Here is an 18,027-nt window from a genome sequence, read left to right as displayed (position 1 = left end):
TGCGTTTCCGAGGCTTCTAGTTGTCCCTCCCTAATGTTTCTCAAGTGTATTTTCTACAAACACATCCTACTGTGCTTCCACTCTGATCTCACTCTAAACCTGTGTTGTTTCATGTCTTTGTGACTTTGCCCATGTCACTCCACTTACTGGAAGCCCTTATAAACTCCTCTTTACCAAACTTCTACTTCTTTACTCAAATAAGAAACTCTTCCTTCCCTTTCCATCTTCCTTTACCTTCTCATTTTCCCTTTAGTCATATCTTCCTCTTCCTTCCTAGCATGGTAGCAAGAGGTCGAGAGGGCAGTCACACTGAGGCTTGGAGCTGAGTGAGCCCAAGAACCCCAGATGATTCGGGGGAGAAAGCCACATGGAGACTGAGAGGTGCCACGCCCTTGGACTTGTCGGGAAGTGGGGCACTGTGCAAGATAGTACAGAGGAGGCAGCGAGAGAAGATGCTACTATGATTGGGAGATGGGTTACTTTGAAACCAAAAGTAAACTGATTGAAGAAATAAGTAATTATTGATGAGTCAAGTTTTTCACTACTGGAAGAAATCTTTACAAATATGAAAAAGGGAAAGCTTAGAAAGAACTTCTGAGGATCTTGATTGGAAATGGAGCTACAGCATGAGCCCATGAGTTCTTTGCAAATATTCACATACAGATAGTGATAAAGAAATCATTGTTAACACAAGCTCATGTGCCTGAAGCACAATGAGGCCGAACAAACTGAAACATAAGAGTCTGGAGCAGAGAGAGGTTATTGCAAGGCCATGCAAGGAAACAGGTTGGCTCATGCTCTAAAAAGCCTTTAGCTCTGCAAAAGGTTTCAGCAAAACATTTTTAAAGGGAAGATGATGCAGGCATCTGAGGGTGTGATCAGCTTGTGAACAGTTCTCTGATTGGCTGATGGTGACGTAGCAGGGTCCTGTTGCAGGGGTTAACGTTATTCATCCTTAGGCTCAAGGAGGCCTGGGGCTATGTGCTCCTGGTCATCAGGTAGTTCTTCCTTGTTGGTTTGTTGCTTTTTTTTTTTTTTTGCGGGGGGGCTGGGGGGCTGCGGGGGGAGGAAGGGTGGATTTCATATCTGCAGAAGAACTCAGGAAATCTGCATGAAATACTGTTATCTAGGGCTTCCCAGGCGGCTCAGTGATAAAAGAATCCTGACTCCACCTGCCAGTGCAGGAGATACTGGTTTGATCTCTGGGTCAGGAAGATCCTTGGAGAAAGAAAGTGAAGTCGCTCAGTCATGTCCAACTCTTTGCAACCCCATGGACTGTAGCCTACCAGGCTCCCCCATCCATGGGATTTTCCAGGCAAGAATACTGGACTGCGTTGCCATTTCCTTCTCCAGGGGAATCTTCCCGACCGAGGTATTGAACCCGGGTCTCCTCCATTGTAGGCACATGCTTTGCCATCTGAGCCACCAGAGAAGGCCGTGAAGAAAGAAATGGCAACTTACTCCAATGTTCTTCCTAGGAAATCCCATGGACAGAGAAACCTGACGGGCTACAATCCATGGGGTCACAAAGAGTTGGACAGAACTGAGTGACTAAATAACAACTATTAATATTATCTAGGTACTTCCAAGAGGTGCTAAAGCAAAGGATATGGGGGAAGGCCTGTCCTGGGAAGGCCCCATAGGGTCTGCTCAGTTACAATTGTAGCTGTGAATATTGTGTGCATGTATGTATGTGTGTGTGTGTGTGTGTCCCAGAAACAGTGAGCCTAACAAGCACCCAGATCTTGATTTCAAAGTGTCACCCTCACTCACAGGAACCAAGGGTCTTTGGAGGAATGGCTGGGGCATGAAGAGTAAGGATGAACCTGAAAAACCTTGTTGGGTACAGAAAGAGGTACTCCAAAAACGATGAAGACCTGCCATAGAGACATAGGAGCTACACTGAAGGGTGTACCTCTAGCCAAATCTAGGACAACTTGAGTATCACTCTAAATAATGATAGTAAGCGATGGAAATTTACTGAATAAAATAACAATCTGTGAGTCTATATACATACATATGTGTGTGTATGTGTATTATATGATTTTATACAAATATTATATTTTGCATATTATATGTAAAATACATAATAGACTTCCAGTGCAGGAGGCACAAGTTTAATCCCTGGTCAAGAAACTAAGACCCATATGACTCATGACTCAACCAAAATAAAGAAAGAAGTAAGGAAAAATATATTTAATGACTATATAACATATGTAATATATAGTATTATGTATTGCATATAAATAGAAATATTATACTATATAAATAGTAATAATAGCTTACAGTGAATGGTATCAGATTTGTGATCTCCAAAGATTTAATTTCAGGAACAGGGACCAGGCTTGATCACTCCAGAGCTTTTGTGTAGCAGAGTTTTATTAAAGTATGAAAAAGGGACAGAGAAAGCCTCTGACATAGACATCAGAAGGTGGACAGAGAGTGTCCCCCTCACTAGTCTAAGTGAGGGAATTATAACTTTTTTAGTTAGTTGTTACAATAAATCAAAAAAATGCCTCAAGGTTGTAAAGATCTTACTAGACACACTCCCATAATTTACATTTTAAGAAGACAGGATTAGAACTAAAAATAGAAAGATTTTACCAGACCCACTCCCATAATGTATACATTCGAAGATATCAGGATTAGTCAGAAGGTTTTCAGAAAGAATGCTCAAACTACCACACAATTGAACTCATATCACATGCTAGTAAAGTAATGCTCAAAATTCTCCAAGCCAGGCTTCAACAGTACGTGAACCGTGAACTTCTAGATGTTCAAGCTGGTTTTAGAAAAGGCAGAGAAACCAGAGATCAAATTGCCAACATCCATTGGATCATCGAAAAAGCAAGAGAGTTCCAGAAAAAACATCTATTTCTGCTTTATTGACTATGCCAAAGCCTTTGACTGTGTGGCTCACAATAAACTGTGGAAAATTCTGAAAGAGATGGGAATACAGACCACCTGACCTGCCTCTTGAAAAATCTGTATGCAGGTCAGGAAGCAACAGTTAGAACTGGACATGGAACAATGGACTGGTTCCAAATCAGGAAAGGATTACATCAAGGCTGTATTGTCACCTTGTCACCGTGTTTATTTAACTTATATGCAGAGTACATCATGAGAAACGCTGGGCTGGATGAAGCACAAGCTGGAATCAAGATTGCCAGGAGAAATATCAAGAACCTCAGATATGCAGATGACGCCACCCTTATGGCAGAAAGTGAAGAAGAACTAAAGAGCCTCTTGATGAAAGTGAAAGAGAAGAGTGAAAAATTTGGCTTAAAACTCAACATTCAGAAAACAAAGATCATGGCATCTGGTCCCATCACTTCATGGCAAATAGATGGGGAAACAGTGACAGACTTTATTTTCTTGGGCTCCAAAATCACTGAAGATGGTGACAGCAGCCATGAAATTAAAAGATGCTTGCTCCTTGGAAGAAAAGCTATGACCAACCTAGACAGCATATTAAAAAGCAGAAACATTACTTTGCCAACAAAGGTCCATCTAGTCAAAGCTATGGTTTTTCCAGTAGTCATGTATGGATGTGAGAGTTGGACTATAAAGAAAGCTGAGCATGAAGAATTGATGCTTTTGAACTGTGGTGTTGGAGAAGACTCTTGAGAGTCCCTTGGACTGCAAGGAGACCCAACCAGTCCATCCTAAAGATCAGTCCTGGGTGTTCATTGGAAAGACTGATGCTGAAGCTGAAACTCCAATGCTTTGGCCACCTGATGGCAAGAACTGACTCATTGGAAAAGACCCTGATGCTGGGAAAGATTGAAGGCGGGAGGAAAAGGGGTCGACAGAGGATGAGATGGTTGGATAGCATCACTGACTCAATGGACATGAGTTTGAGTAAACTCTGGGAGTTGGTGATGGACAGGGAAGCCTGGCACACTGCAGTCCATGAGGTTGCAAAGAGTTGGACATGACTGAGGGACTGTACTGAACTGCACTCACAGAAGGGAGAAACTGTCCTCAAGCAGGATACATTGTTCTATAATCCTTAATACAGAGTTTAAACTGAGTTGTTTGTTGTGTAATCATCAGTTCTTGGCTTAAAGAAAAACACATTTTATGTGACTAAGACTAAGGAATGTAGAGAAAATAAAAGACATTTGTCCTTTCCTCCTCCTTGAGAATTCTAGACCCCTATCTCCTCCTTGAGAGCCCCAGAGCCCTCTCTCCTCCTCGGGGACCCCAGACTTCTTATCAACCTGCCTAGTAATTGACTCTCTCAGTAGTATTTTATCTATTGTGTTATTAAATACTGTACTAAAGAGGCTATTGTCTGTGTAATGGTTTTATGTCAAAACCACCAATTCTTTCTTCTTCCCGCAGATTGAGCCTTTTTTTGTGAGTGTGGCACTTTATGACCTCAGAGACAGCAGGAAGATTTCTGCCGACTTCCATGTGGATCTAAACCACACTGCTGTCAGGCAGATGATCTTAGGGGCATCTGTGGCTGTGGAAAATGGAAACATAGACACTGTCACTCCCAGACAATCAGGAGAACCTCACATCAAGGGATTTCCAGAAGAATGGCTAAAATTTCCAAAGCAGGTTGCACTTCTGTTTATCTCTCATAGGAGGGAAGATGTTTTTTCCATTGTTCTTACCAATAGATTACATAAGATGAACAGTTTTCCAAATAAAAAAATCCCCTAAAGTTGTACTGTAAAAGTAGACTTTTGTATATGTCTTCATTGTGGTTTCCTAGATGCTTATTATTTGTTTTCTTTGTATACAGGCTATATTTTCTATAAGCAATCCACACTCGGAAATTGTTTTCGTGGCCAAAATTGAAAAAGTACTGATGGGAAACATTGCAAGTGGTGCTGAACCTTATATTAAAAATCCAGACTCCAACAAGGTAATGCATAATCTTTTAATGAATTATTTCAGTTACTTTCAAGAAATAAAAATCACACTGCTGATAGGTTACGATGAACAATGTCAGATTCCTGATCTCCAAAGATTCAGCTTCTGGACGAGGGGCCAGGTTTGATCACTCAAGAGCTTTTGTGTAGCAGAGTTTTATTAAACTATTGAAAGGGACAGAGAAAGCCTCTGACATAGGCATGACAGAGAGTGCCCCCCTCGCTAGTCTTAGCAAGGGAATTATATACTTTTTCATTTGGTTATTACAATAAATCAAAAGAATGTCTCCAGGTTGTAAAAATTTTCCAGACCTACTCCCACAATTACATTTTAAGATGACAGGATTAGAATTTAACAATAGAAAGATCTTACCAGACGCACTCCCATAATACACATTTTAAGATACCAGGATTAGTCAGAGAAGAAGAGAAGGCGATGGCACCCCACTCCAGTACTCTTGCCTGGACAATCCCATGAATGGAGGAGCCTGGTAGGCTGTGGTCCATGGGGTCGCAAAGAGTCGGACACGACTGAGCGTCTTCACTTTCACTTTTCACTTTCATGCATTGGAGAAGGAAATGGCAACCCACTCCAGTGTTCTTGCCTGGAGAATCCCAGGGAGCGGGGAGCCTGGTGGGCTGCCGTCTATGGGGTCACACAGAGTTGGACACGACTGAAGTGACTTAGCAGCAGCAGCAGCAGGATTAGTCAGAAGGTTTTCAGGAAGGAGAAACTGTCCTCAAGCAGGATACATTATTGTTATATAATCCTTAGCACAGAATTTAAACTGAGTTGTTTGTTGTGTAATCATCTTAAATTAAAAAAAAAAAAAAGGTTTTATGTGACTAAGACTAAAGAATGTAGAGAAAAAAAAAAGAAAGACATTTGTCCTTTTCTCCTCTTGAGGATTCCAGACCCCTATCTCCTCCTCGAGAGCCCCAGACCCCTTTCTGCTCCTCCGGGACACCGGACTTATCAGCCTGCCCAGGAATTGACTTTCTCACTGCCTTGATGAGTCATCAAGTTTGATAAATATGAGTCTTGAAACAGTCCCTTATTAGTGAAATGAGTATCCAGTTGGAAATTTTTAAAGTGTATAGTCTCGTCTTATGTTTTTTGATACAGTAATTGTAATTGAGAATCTATTGGTGAAAATAAATTTATGAGGATAAAATTTTAACTCCCAAGGACCAAAGTGTTAACAATAATGAAAAGTTAGGATTAATCTGACTGGAAACAAGGAAATACAGTTTACTAAGACATCAGCAATGCTTATGCAGAGCTAAGTAAAAAAGTAAAATAATTGCTTACCAAGTTATGATAATACCTAAATGAAGAAAGAGGAAAGAAAATGCCATAAGTTCCTTAAATGGTGGGACTACAGGACATTGTTTCTGCTTTCTCTTTTCAATCACTGCATTTTTAAAATAATTGAGTGTTATTATTTTAATAGAAAATAAATACAAAAAGTTTTTATTATCCACCCAAAGATGTATATTGGAAAATAATGTGTAATAATTGAATTTGAGGGTGTGTGACAGTTTAGGACCATGTCTAACATATTTATGAGAGAGTGCTTTAAAACCCAGCCTGCCACCTATTTTTGTAAATAAAGTTTTATTGAAACACATTTACACTGATTCATTTAAGATTATCTTTGGCTGCTTTCCTACTGTGGTGACAGAGCTAAGAAGCTGAGACAGACTACATGGCCCGCAGATCCCTATATATTTACCATGTGACTCTTGACAGAACAGATTTGCTGACTGCTGTCGTAACAAAAAGAAATATAGGGCAAACCGTGAATGTAAATTTGATAACTCTTTCCATTCAATATTTTAAGGTCTCTTATGTCAGGAAAAAGAAAGGGGGGGGGTGAAGTTGGTGTTCCAAGATAAGATGTTTTCTGCATTTAAAATTTCTAAACTAAGAAGAGAGACTTCCCTGGTGATCCAGTGGTTAATACTCTACGCTTCCAAAGCAGGGGGCACTGGTTCGATCTCTGGTCAGGGAACTAAGATCCCACATGCCACGTGGGATGGCCGAGAAGTAAAAAAGGAATAAAGAGAGGATGTTTAAAAACTAATTAAAGAAAGAAAAACCTTATGCAATAATTTGAACACAGATGGCATCATTTCACTCTTTATAGGGTAGAATCTCTGGGCCAGTAAAGCAGGATTTCACTGATTTTCAATGTAAGATAACACAGAAAAGTATTTATTCCCATTTTACATGGACTGTTTCTATAGTGATGTTCTAAACAATGTCTCTATTTACTTCCTTAGTATGCACAAAAGATACTGAAATCCAACAGGCAGTTCTGCAGCAAGTTGGGAAAATACCGCATGCCGTTTGCTTGGGCAGTGAGGTAGGTTGACAGTTGCAACCAACAGAATAGAAATGCATTTATAATCTACATTGAAAGCTTCAGTTTTGAACATGTCTGTGTTACCTGTTATTTTTAACATGCCAACACCTAGAAGAATGCCAGTGTGTTCATCTTCATAAATAAATACCTGGAGTTCCCTAGAAACATGTGTTTTACAATTTAGCAAGTCAGCTCATAATAGACTGGGACCATGACACGGGTGCATTGTATGTATGGTATCCAATGGTCATAACATCTGTATTATATAAAATTCAGATGGAAGCACCATGATTTCTTATGCAGCTACATGTTTCCATCTATGCAGAAAACACAGGTCTATATATGGATGGTCACATGAAGCTATCAGATCAATCCCTGAAACTCTCTGATTTTGGTACTTATTAGTGTAGCCACATTTATCAATACCAGTTGACTCTCTGAGCAGAATGCTGAGTTATGTGGACAGTAATGGTGGAGTCACCCACCTGGGTATATAACCTCTGCATAAAGAACAAAAATTGCCTTTCAGATCTTTTTAAACACCAATTACTATTGTCTCTCTCGGTCTTCTTGTGTCTTTGCTGCTGCTGCTGCTAAGTCGCTTCAGCCATGTCCGACTCTGTGCAACCGCATAGACGGCAGCCCACCAGGCTCCTCTGTCCCTGGGATTCTCCAGGCAAGAACACTGGAGTGGGTTGCCATTTCCTTCTCCAGTGCATGAAAGTGAAAAGTGAAAGCGAAGTCGCTCAGTCGTGTCCTACTCTTAGCAACCCCATGGACTGCAGCCTACCAGGCTCCTCCATCCATGGGATTTTCCAGGCAAGAGTACTGGAGTGGGGTGCCGTTGCCTTCTCTGTCTGTGTCTTTATCAGTACTTAATTTCTTAAAGGAAGAAGAGCCTGGCATAGACGTGGAAAAAGGTCAACAGTGTACAAACTGAATGAACTAATAAGGATTAATTAGTGTTACCAAAAAAGAACACCTATTGGGTATCCATTTGAATATTGATTACATCCCAATGCAAAGAACTTTAAAATACAGAGAAAGGGGGAACTGGTTAGTTATGCCATTTTCAGGTCATACAGTATCCAGTGAGGTGAAGAACCAGAGTACACTCACCAATATCTTTCATAACTTTGATACTGGTATTGAAAGTTGGAGATAGTCCTTAGATACAAGGAGGAGAAATGTGGAAATCTGGGGCAGCAGTAATCAAGGTAAACTCATGTAGTCTGTAGGAATTAGTTTGCCCTAAGGCAACCCTCTAAGGAGAAAGAGACAAATGTGGTCCAGACCAGGAGCCATCTATAGACTATAACTTTGAGTTAGTTTCCTTTCTGAGTCTCAGGGTCTCCATCTACAGAATGAAGCTGACAACACCTGCCTTGTGAACAGTAATGCAGTCATAAGCACAAAGGCAGCTGTCATAATGCACATCATAAATATCATTTTCTCTCCTTTAATGTCTCTCCCCATTCTGTTTGAAAAAAGATGCTATTTAGGAATGCTGAGCCCTTTATAATGAACTTAATTCTTTTTATTCCTCATAAGCTTCAAGAAAAAGGATAACTAAGATGCAGAGAACAAAAGTATAGACACCAAGAGGGGAAAGGGAGGTCGGGATGAATTGGGAGATTGGGATTGACATATAGACATTATTGATACTATGTATAAAGTAGATCACTAATGTGAACCTACTGTATAGCACAGGGAACTCTACTCAGTGCTCTGAGGTGAACTAAATGGGCAGGAAATCAAAAAAAAGAGGGGATATATGTGTTCATATAGCTGATGCACTTTGCTGTACAGTAGAAACTAACATAACATTGCAAAGCAACTATAATCCAATAAAAATTAATTTTAAAAACAGGAAAAAAAGAAAAAGGATGACTAGTTGTAATTTTGGAGCAGGAAATGGCAACCCAATCCAGTACTCTTGCCTGGAAAATCCCATGCACGGAGGAGCCTGGTAGGCTACAGTCCATGGGGTCACGAAGAGTTGGGCACGACTGAACGACTTCACTTTCACTTTTCACTTTCCTGCATTGGAGAAGGAAATGGCAACCCACTCCAGTGTTCTTGCCTGGAGAATCCCAGGGACGGGGGAGCCGGGTGGGCTGCCGTCTATGGGGTCGCATAGAGTCGGACACGACTGAAGCGACTTAGCAGCAGCAGTTATAATTTAGAAGCCAAACTTTTTCATGTTAATAAGTATTGTCATTTCCCACAGGATACTCAGTTTGGGCAAGTCGAAGGGCAAAGGCAGGCTGTCCTTTTGCAAGGTGAAATACTCCAATGTAGCAAAATTATAATAGTGAACACATGTTCTTTTTAAGTATTGAGAATTATCCTGAGCATTGTTATAAATAGATATTTCAGAGCTAGAGCTGGATTCTAAGTCTCAACTCTATTTACCAGCCAAGTGAATTTAGACAAGAATCTACAGTCTCTGTTTACCTAGGTTTTCTTGAATATACAGAAGAGAGGTGTCAATACCTAATTTACTATTTCAGGGATCAGCAAGTACAACTATGTAATCAATAAAAGATAGCCATTATTAGAAGTCACTAATCTAATATGATTATTAAAAGTCCTGGGACTTTCCTGGCAGTACAGCAGTTAGGACTCTGCACTTCCACTGCAGGGGGACCAGGTTCAATTCCTGGTTAGGGAGCTAAAACCGCACGTACTGCTTGGCATGGCCAAAAATAAGTAAAATAAAACAGACAAAATCCACAAGCAGATAATTCCAGAAAAAGAGTTGCAGAAGGACCCTGAACATGTGAGATGTCCATTATAATAAGAGACAAGAAAATTCTAAAATAAAAAATTTTTTACATAAAAGTCTGTATAAAGATCGTATCCACCCCCAGCAAGTCTTTTCAGGTCAGTTTTGGACCGTGAATAATAATGTGGGAAAAAGAAGTGAAAGAATTGCCCATTATTGAAAGAAACTGAGCAGTTAGGAAAAGCAGTAAGAATCCTAATTTGAAGTTGTCTGGTCAGATGTGCTGGAGGAAAGATAGATGAAGTTTCTAGGGAGGTTGGTGATATTACCAACTATTGAAGTATTTATATCTAGGACAGGAAAGCCAACAAAACCACAAGTTCATGCCACATGAATGCCTGATCAGTGGTTTGGTCGTAGGTTAGGAAATACCACCAAATACACCACCAATGTGTATGTATAAGTATAGATTTACATTTACAGAAATCTCTCTAGCAACTGAGAAAAATGATTAGAAGTGTAGGTCTCAAGATTTCCTGTTAGACCACTTGGGAAAGTGTTATTTAGGGGCTTCCCTGGTGGCTCATATGGTAAAGAGTCTGCCTACCAGTGCAGGAGACCCAGGTTCAATCCCTGGATTGGGAAGATCCCCCGGAGAAGGAAATGGCAACCCAGCCCAGTACTCTTGCCTGGAGAATTCCATAGACAGAGAAACCTGGCGGGCTACAGAACACTTGAGAAAATCTAACCACAAAAACAAGTACAAGATACAACCAAAGAAGATTTTAATTTTCCCTTCACAGTGTAGAAACTGCTTCAAATAAATTGTTAATCAAGTCAGGAGAGGGCTCCTTGATACTCAGGTCATTTTGACATGAGCTAGCCTGCTGTCTTATTTGAATACCCTATTGATACTGCAGGTTCTCTGACTCCTTTTCCTTTCCATTAGATTTTCTTGATTGCAGCTTGTCTCATGATATAGCTCTGAGTGTACTCTAAAATCTTTTGGCCCTTAAAATCAATTGCCGCTAAGAAGCCTAAAGTTGACAATAAGCTTATAAAGTCATAATATTTCTGCCCAGATGCAATCATCCCACCAGCTGCAAGACACACATATTCATCACTGTGAACATTTTATCTAGGGCTAATTTGGTGCATGTTCTTATTTTTGGCACCAGCTGCAGTGCCATTTTATAGTAAAAAAGATTATATTGAGAGTAGGTAAAGAGAACACATTCAGACGGCTACAAGCAATGAGTGTTGTTCACTCATTGATTCAGGAGAAAGTCAACCTTTACAATGTGCCTTCTGTTAAATCAAACTCTTTCCACCCATGTAAGGCTCAGAGTTATGTGGGCCTAAATCCAGGACAAGAATCTGTTTTTAAACTTTTTAAACTTTAAACTTTCGATTTTGTATTGGGCTGTAGCTAATTGACAATATTATGTTAGTCTCAGGTGAATGGCAAAGGGACTTAACCATTCATATACATGTATCCATTCTCCCCAAACCCCCTTCCTATCCAGGCTGGCACATAACATTGACCAGAGTTCCCTATGCTATACAATAGATCTTTGTTGGTTATTCATTTTAAATAGAGCAGTGTATACATGACCTTCCCAAAGTCCCTAACTTTCCCTTACCTCCAGCAACCATAAGTTTGTTTTCTAAGTCTGTGAATCTTCCTAGTTTGTAAGTTCATTTGTATCATTTCTTTTTAGATTCCACAAGTAAGGGATGTCATATGATATTTCTCCTCCTGTGCAAGACGAGACTGTTTTGATTCCTTTTCTCTATCCTATGCAACATTTCAGATGGACCAGAGTTAAAACGCTGGATTTTCTTTAGAATTAAAGAAGACTAAAACAAAAATTTCATTCTTTTATCTATACATTTATAAAAGACAGTGAAGCAACACCCCCAAGTGGTTGTCCAACCTCCATCCAGATCCTTCCAATGTCAAAAATTCAAATATGTCCCCGAGTGGTTCTGTCTTTTTATAGCTCTAATGATTAGATAATTCTTCAGATATATATATATGTATATGTACATATGTATCGGAGAAGGCAATGGCATCCTACTCCAGTACTCTTGCCTGGAAAATCCCATGGGTGGAAGAGCCTGGTAGGCTGCAGTCCATGGGGTCGCTGAGGGTCGGACACGACTGAGCGACTTGACTTTTCACTTTTCACTTTCATGCATTGGAGAAGGAAATGGCAACCCACTCCAGTGTTCTTGCCAGGAGAATCCCAGGGACGGGGGAGCCTTGTGGGCTGCCGTCTATGGGGTCGCACAGAGTCGGACACGACTGATGTGACTTAGCAGCAGCAGCAGCATGTACATATGTATACACGGGGCTTCCCAGGTAGCACTAGTGGGAACCTGCCTGCCAGTGTAGGAGACATGAGACACGGGTTCGATCCCTGAATTGGATAGATCTCCCCTGGAGAAGAGAATGGCAACCCACTCCAGTATTCTTGCCTGGAAAACTCCATGGACAAGGGAGCCTGGCAAGCTATAGTCCATATGGTCACAAAGAGCTGGATACAGCTAAAGCTACTTAGCATGCACGTATATATACATATATAATATATACACAGTTTTAAACTGCTTGATAGTCACTTGTATGTTTTGTCTTCCAAAGCCACAAAAAATGTGCTTCAGTTCTGTGTTGTTCAGTCGGTAATCCCATGATCTGCAGCACTCCAGGCTTCCCTGTCCTTCACTCCCTCCCGGAGTTTGCTCAAACTCATGTCCATTGAGTCAGTATGCCATCCAACCATCGCATCTTCAGTCGCCCCCTTCTCCTCCTGCCCTCAACCTTTCCCAGCATCAGGGTTTTTTTCCAATGAATCGACTTTTCACATCAGGTGGCCAAAGTATTGGAGCCTCAACTTCAGCATCAGTCCTTCCAATGAATATTCAGGATTGATTTCCTTTAGGATTGACTGGTTTGATCTCCCTGCTGTCCAAGGGACTCTCAAGAGTCTTCTCCAGCCCCACAGTTCAAAAACATCAATTCTTCATTCTTTCTATATATCACATCTATTCATGCTTATGAATGAAGCTCTCGTGGATACCTAAGCTTCTTTTCCTTTAGGCTAAACGCAGCATTTTTTTTCAATCACACCCCACACGTCAAGGCTTTGAGATCATTGCACACCAATCATTGCTCAACTCTGGCAGTTGGAACAGGACACAATGTCTCAGCCACCCTGAAACCATCTGTGTAAATGAATGAGTTCTCTGCTCTCCTGCCAGCTAGCATATTGATCAAGCAGGGACAGAGTGTGTGGTGCTCGGATCAGTGCTCCTCTGTGACGCTCTGTTCTTCACAATCTTTCCAATGTAACTGAGCTATCTCCACAACAGAGCTATGGATAAGAGCAAAATCAGTGATACAGCTCAAGTCTGCCAATAGATTTCAAGTGACTGGTTAACCTTAAAAAAAAAAAAATACTCAATTTAACTTCCTCCTATGTTGAAAAACATGACACGCATTCAGACAAAAGTCCTGGATAATATATAAATGAAAATAATCTGTAAGTTAAATATTTTCATTTGTCTCCCACAGTGTTATTTGAGAGAGGACCTTTTTTTCTCTCACAGAAAAAAAAAAAAACTGAAGAGAAACGTTCAAGGATCCTAAAAATATTCTGAGAAATTCCTGGCCCAGACCTTGTAGTAAAGAAGCCACCTGCTATTGTAGAATATGCAAGAGACAGGGGTTCAGTCCATGGGTCAGGAAGATCCTCTGGAGAAGGAAATAGCAACCCACTCCAGTATTCTTGCCTGGAGAATTCCATGGGCAGCAGAGCCTGGTAGGCTACAGTCCATAGGGCCACAAACAGTCAGACACAACTAAACATAGCAAAGCTGATCCATATCCATAGTCCCTGCAGTGTTATTACATAGAGGACTTCTCTTTTTCTCTCTCTACACACACAAAAGAAAAACTAAGGAGAAAGGCTGAAGTATTCTAAAAATATCATTCTGATCCTTTCTTTGCCCATTTTCTAAATTATTTGACACTAAACTCAATCTCTGTGATCAGATAGCCATTTAAATGACCTTCTCAGCCTATGTATTGAAATCTTTAGCTCATTTAAAGAGTAGTAAGAGTGTCTTGATGGTTCTTAAGTTAGGAGAAATAAAAATTCAGCATTTCTCTTAACACTAAAGAAAAATCAATTACACATAGATATAATTTTTGTTCAATGGGCACAGAGTATGATAAATTATAGGGAAGAAAAATGGCACTAAGGTCAGGAAGCAACAGTTAGAACTGGACACGGAGCAACAGACTGGTTCCAAATAGAACAAGGAGTACGTCAAGGCTGTATATTGTCACCCTGCTTATTTAACTTATATACAGAGTACATCATGAGAAATGCTGGGCTGGAAGAAGCACAAGCTGGAATCAAGATTGCTGGGAGAAATATCAATAACTTCAAATATGCAGATGACACCACCCTTATGGCAGAATGTAAAGAGGAACTAAAAAGCCTCTTGATGAAAGTGAAAGAGGAGAGTGAAAAAGTTGGCTTAAAGCTCAACATTCAGAAAACTAAGATCATGGCATCAGGTCCCATCACTTCATGGGAAATAGATGGGGAAACAGGGGAAACAGTGTCAGACTTTTTTGGGGGGGGGGCTCCAAAATCACTGCAGATGGTGATTGCAGCCATGAAATTAAAAGACTGCTTGGAAGGAAAGTTATGACCAACCTAGATAGCATATTCAAAAGCAGAGACATGACTTTGCCGACTAAGGTCCGTCTAGTCAAGGCTATGGTTTTTCCTGTGGTCATGTATGGTTGTGAGAGTTGGACTGTGAAGAAGGCTGAGTGCCAAAGAATTGATGCTTTTGAACAGTGGTATTAGAGAAGACTCTTGAGAATCCCTTGGACAGCAAGGAGATCCAACCAGTCCATCCTAAAGGAGATCAGTCCTGGGTATTCTTTGGAAGGAATGATGCTGAAGTTGAAACTCCAGTACTTTGGCCATCCCATGCGAAGAGTTGACTCATTGGAAAAGACTCTGATGCTGGGAGGGATTGGGGGCAGAAGGAGAAGGGGACGATAGAGGATAAGATGGCTGGATGGCATCACTGACTCGATAGACGTGAGTTTGAGTGAACTCCAGGAGTTGGTGATGGACAGGGAGGCCTGGCGTGCTGCAATTCCTGTAGTCGCAAAGAGTTGGACTGAGCGACTGAACTGAACTGATGCTATGTATACTTGCTTTTCAAGAAATGTTGCCTCACATTACTATATTATTGGGATGAAAAAGCTTCATGTATTTTAAATAAATCTATATAATCCCATTGAAATGGACCAAGGGAGGAAATAAATTGTCCAGGTTCATGGTACTCTCTTTGTTTGGTACAAAAGGCTTACTCAGGCGTTTTCGATTTTATCTTTGTGTCTGTCCTAAACTTTAGGACATGGGCACCTTTATCTTCATGAAAATGTTAAAGAGTCTGCCTCTCTACACCCATATACACCACCTTATCCCATTTCCTCTACTTGTAAATTCTAATGGCACCACCCAACCCAGCGTGACCCTCACTTGCCCAGGAAATGATGAAAAAGTAATAACCTGTGTTCCTATTCCTCTCCACACTCCTAATACTCTATGGCTTTGATACATTACTAAATCATAAATAAATGTACTTGTAATTAATATGGGCTGCTGTCACTGTAGATACTAGGTTGAAAATAAGAAATTAAAGATAATAAATACAGTATACAAATGAAATTTTTGTCAAAGAAGTTTTCTTGTCTCTTTACTATATAAGTTCCTTGGCATTTCTTCCATTTTAAGTGGGAAGTTGAATCACTTTAGTCAACTTAAAAATACATCTTGGTAAATGATATCCAAATACCAAAAGGGGAGCATTGTTGTTCAGTAGTAGAATTCTTACCTCCCTCCCATGCCAGATATCAAACTGAATAAATATTGTTTTCTTTCAGACCAGTATTTAAGGACAACCAGGGAAATATGAACAGAGACTCAAGGTTTTCACCACTGTATAGACAAGAAAGTAACAAGATTTCAACTGAGGACCTCCTTAAACTAGCATCAGATTATATAAGGTAGGACTTGGGGGATACTCTTGAAATCAACATGAATCAGTTCCATTGCTACTGTTCATTTAGTATTTCTGCAAAAACAATAATTGATTACCAGATTCTTCAAATACCAAGCTCCTTCGAAAACAGATGCTTTGCAGATGACCTCACATATGCCCAGTTGACACCCTGAGTCATTTTGCCAGAATAATATAGAAGGAGAGTGAAACATTAAACTGTATCAGTGATTGATAGCTATGTAACAAATCACCCCCAAATTTAGTAGCTTAAAACAACATCACTTTTACTCTTGAGTCCATAATTTGAGCATGGCTAGGTGAGGAGACTTTGTCTCTTCTATATATGGCATTAACTGGAAGAGACCAAATAGAGCTAAAGAACCCATTTTTGAGATAGTACATTTGATGACTGGCAAGTTGGTGCTGGCTGTTGGCTGGGAGCTTGGCTGGAACTGTGGAGTTGAGACCTTGGTTCTTTTCCGTGGGAGCCTCTCCATCAGATGCTACGGCTTCCTCGTGGCATGGTGACTGGGTTCTAAGAGTAAGCATACCAAGGAACAGACAGGAACGTGATGATGTGATGATGTTAAGTTCTTTCATGATACATGACTGAACTAAAACTGTTAGTCCTCTGACACACTCAGGATGCTGTACCCACTGCCTCTTCATCAGATATAAGCTGTCTGCTTCTCCTGTCTCAGAATCAACAGTTTCTTATCAATTAATTTGTTTCTCCAGAACTAAAATAATATACTACTATGAATAATATTTTCTGTATCTTCAATAAATGATATAGTTCTGTTTAATTAGAAGGGAAGTTTGCCCAATGTCTTTTTTTGTTCTGGAAAAAATATAAACCTTTGAAAGCAAAATAAAGGTAGAATTGAGCCAATATTACTTTTTATGTGATTCTACAGGACCACTCCTTACATGGGGAGACCCTCCTTTTTTCAAACTTCATGATCAAAACTCCTATAGCCACTAAGTAGAAAATAAGTATACTTTTTCTCTTTACTTTTTCCAAAATGTATTAAAACATGAAAAGTTGTAACACAGCAGAAAGAAATGGGCAAAACGGAAGACCATATTGTCATGAAACCCATCTTATTGGTGTTTAGCAAAGAAAGTAATCATTATAGCATTTAGAGGGCATCTGGAATACCCAGTGCCATACTGTGAGATTCAATTATTTCACAGATGCCTCACACCTTATGACATTTATTCTTTGTAGTGTGCTGATAAATGTCTACCCCTAACCCTCTGGCAGGAAAAATCTGATTTGTACTGATAGCTAAATTCTGTGGTGTAACTGCTCCTACCATTGCTGATTTCAAGCTACCAGTGGGGCTTTAGCAACATGGAGTTGGGAAGAAAGGTGCACACCATTATGACATTTCCACCACACAGTTAGGTGTAAATAACCTCAAGATCACGGATCATCTTACCACGTAGTAAAACAATTACTAAGTGATGTAATTTTAGTACTTATTACCTTGGTGTTTAATTAATGTGTTTAATGATAAGTTTATATAGTTTTATTTTTAATAATGGCTGTGTTTTACAGTTGGCAGGCAAAATAGCTGAAAATTTAACCATCAACTCTCACAAGCTGGAAAGAGCTGACTTGACCCACCACTATAATTATTCTGCCTCTCAAAGTAGATTTCCTGAGAGGGGTAACATTTGAAATTGTGATCAACAACTTCTACCTTACTATAAAGGAAAATAGGGGAGAAGGTTTTAGGAAAGAGGAAAGGAAAGAAATTCAAGGACTCATAAATTAGAATGAACGTGGGAACAGGGTTAGGTGGTAAAGAAGTATCTACATACACTTGCAAAGGTGGAAGAAGAAGAACCGGGGTCAAGGAAAGGTCCCTTTTCCTCCTGGATTGTTGGTGAAGAGGGAAAAAGCAGTTGTAGCAAAAAGCAGCCTTGCTCTCAAAAATTCTTA

The 18,027-nt window shown here is 40.1% G+C and overlaps 1 protein-coding gene across 15 annotated transcripts in view; it reads left to right on the top strand.

The window, feature by feature from the left end:
* DOCK10 (dedicator of cytokinesis 10) overlaps nt 1–18,027 on the top strand; it is a 309,263-nt gene that overhangs the window by 208,399 nt on the left and 82,837 nt on the right. For all 15 annotated transcript variants that reach the window (XM_060410412.1, XM_042244317.1, XM_042244315.1 and 12 more), the window contains 4 exons: nt 4,348–4,569; nt 4,757–4,879; nt 7,173–7,255; nt 15,958–16,080. In XM_060410412.1, the coding sequence (XP_060266395.1) occupies nt 4,348–4,569; nt 4,757–4,879; nt 7,173–7,255; nt 15,958–16,080 (551 nt within the window). The remainder of the gene's footprint in view (nt 1–4,347; nt 4,570–4,756; nt 4,880–7,172; nt 7,256–15,957; nt 16,081–18,027) is intronic.

This window comes from Ovis aries, chromosome 2, assembly GCF_016772045.2.
Source record: "Ovis aries strain OAR_USU_Benz2616 breed Rambouillet chromosome 2, ARS-UI_Ramb_v3.0, whole genome shotgun sequence".
In the NCBI taxonomy this organism is placed as follows: domain Eukaryota; kingdom Metazoa; phylum Chordata; class Mammalia; order Artiodactyla; family Bovidae; genus Ovis; species Ovis aries.
This window is presented reverse-complemented; position numbering and strand designations above follow the sequence as displayed.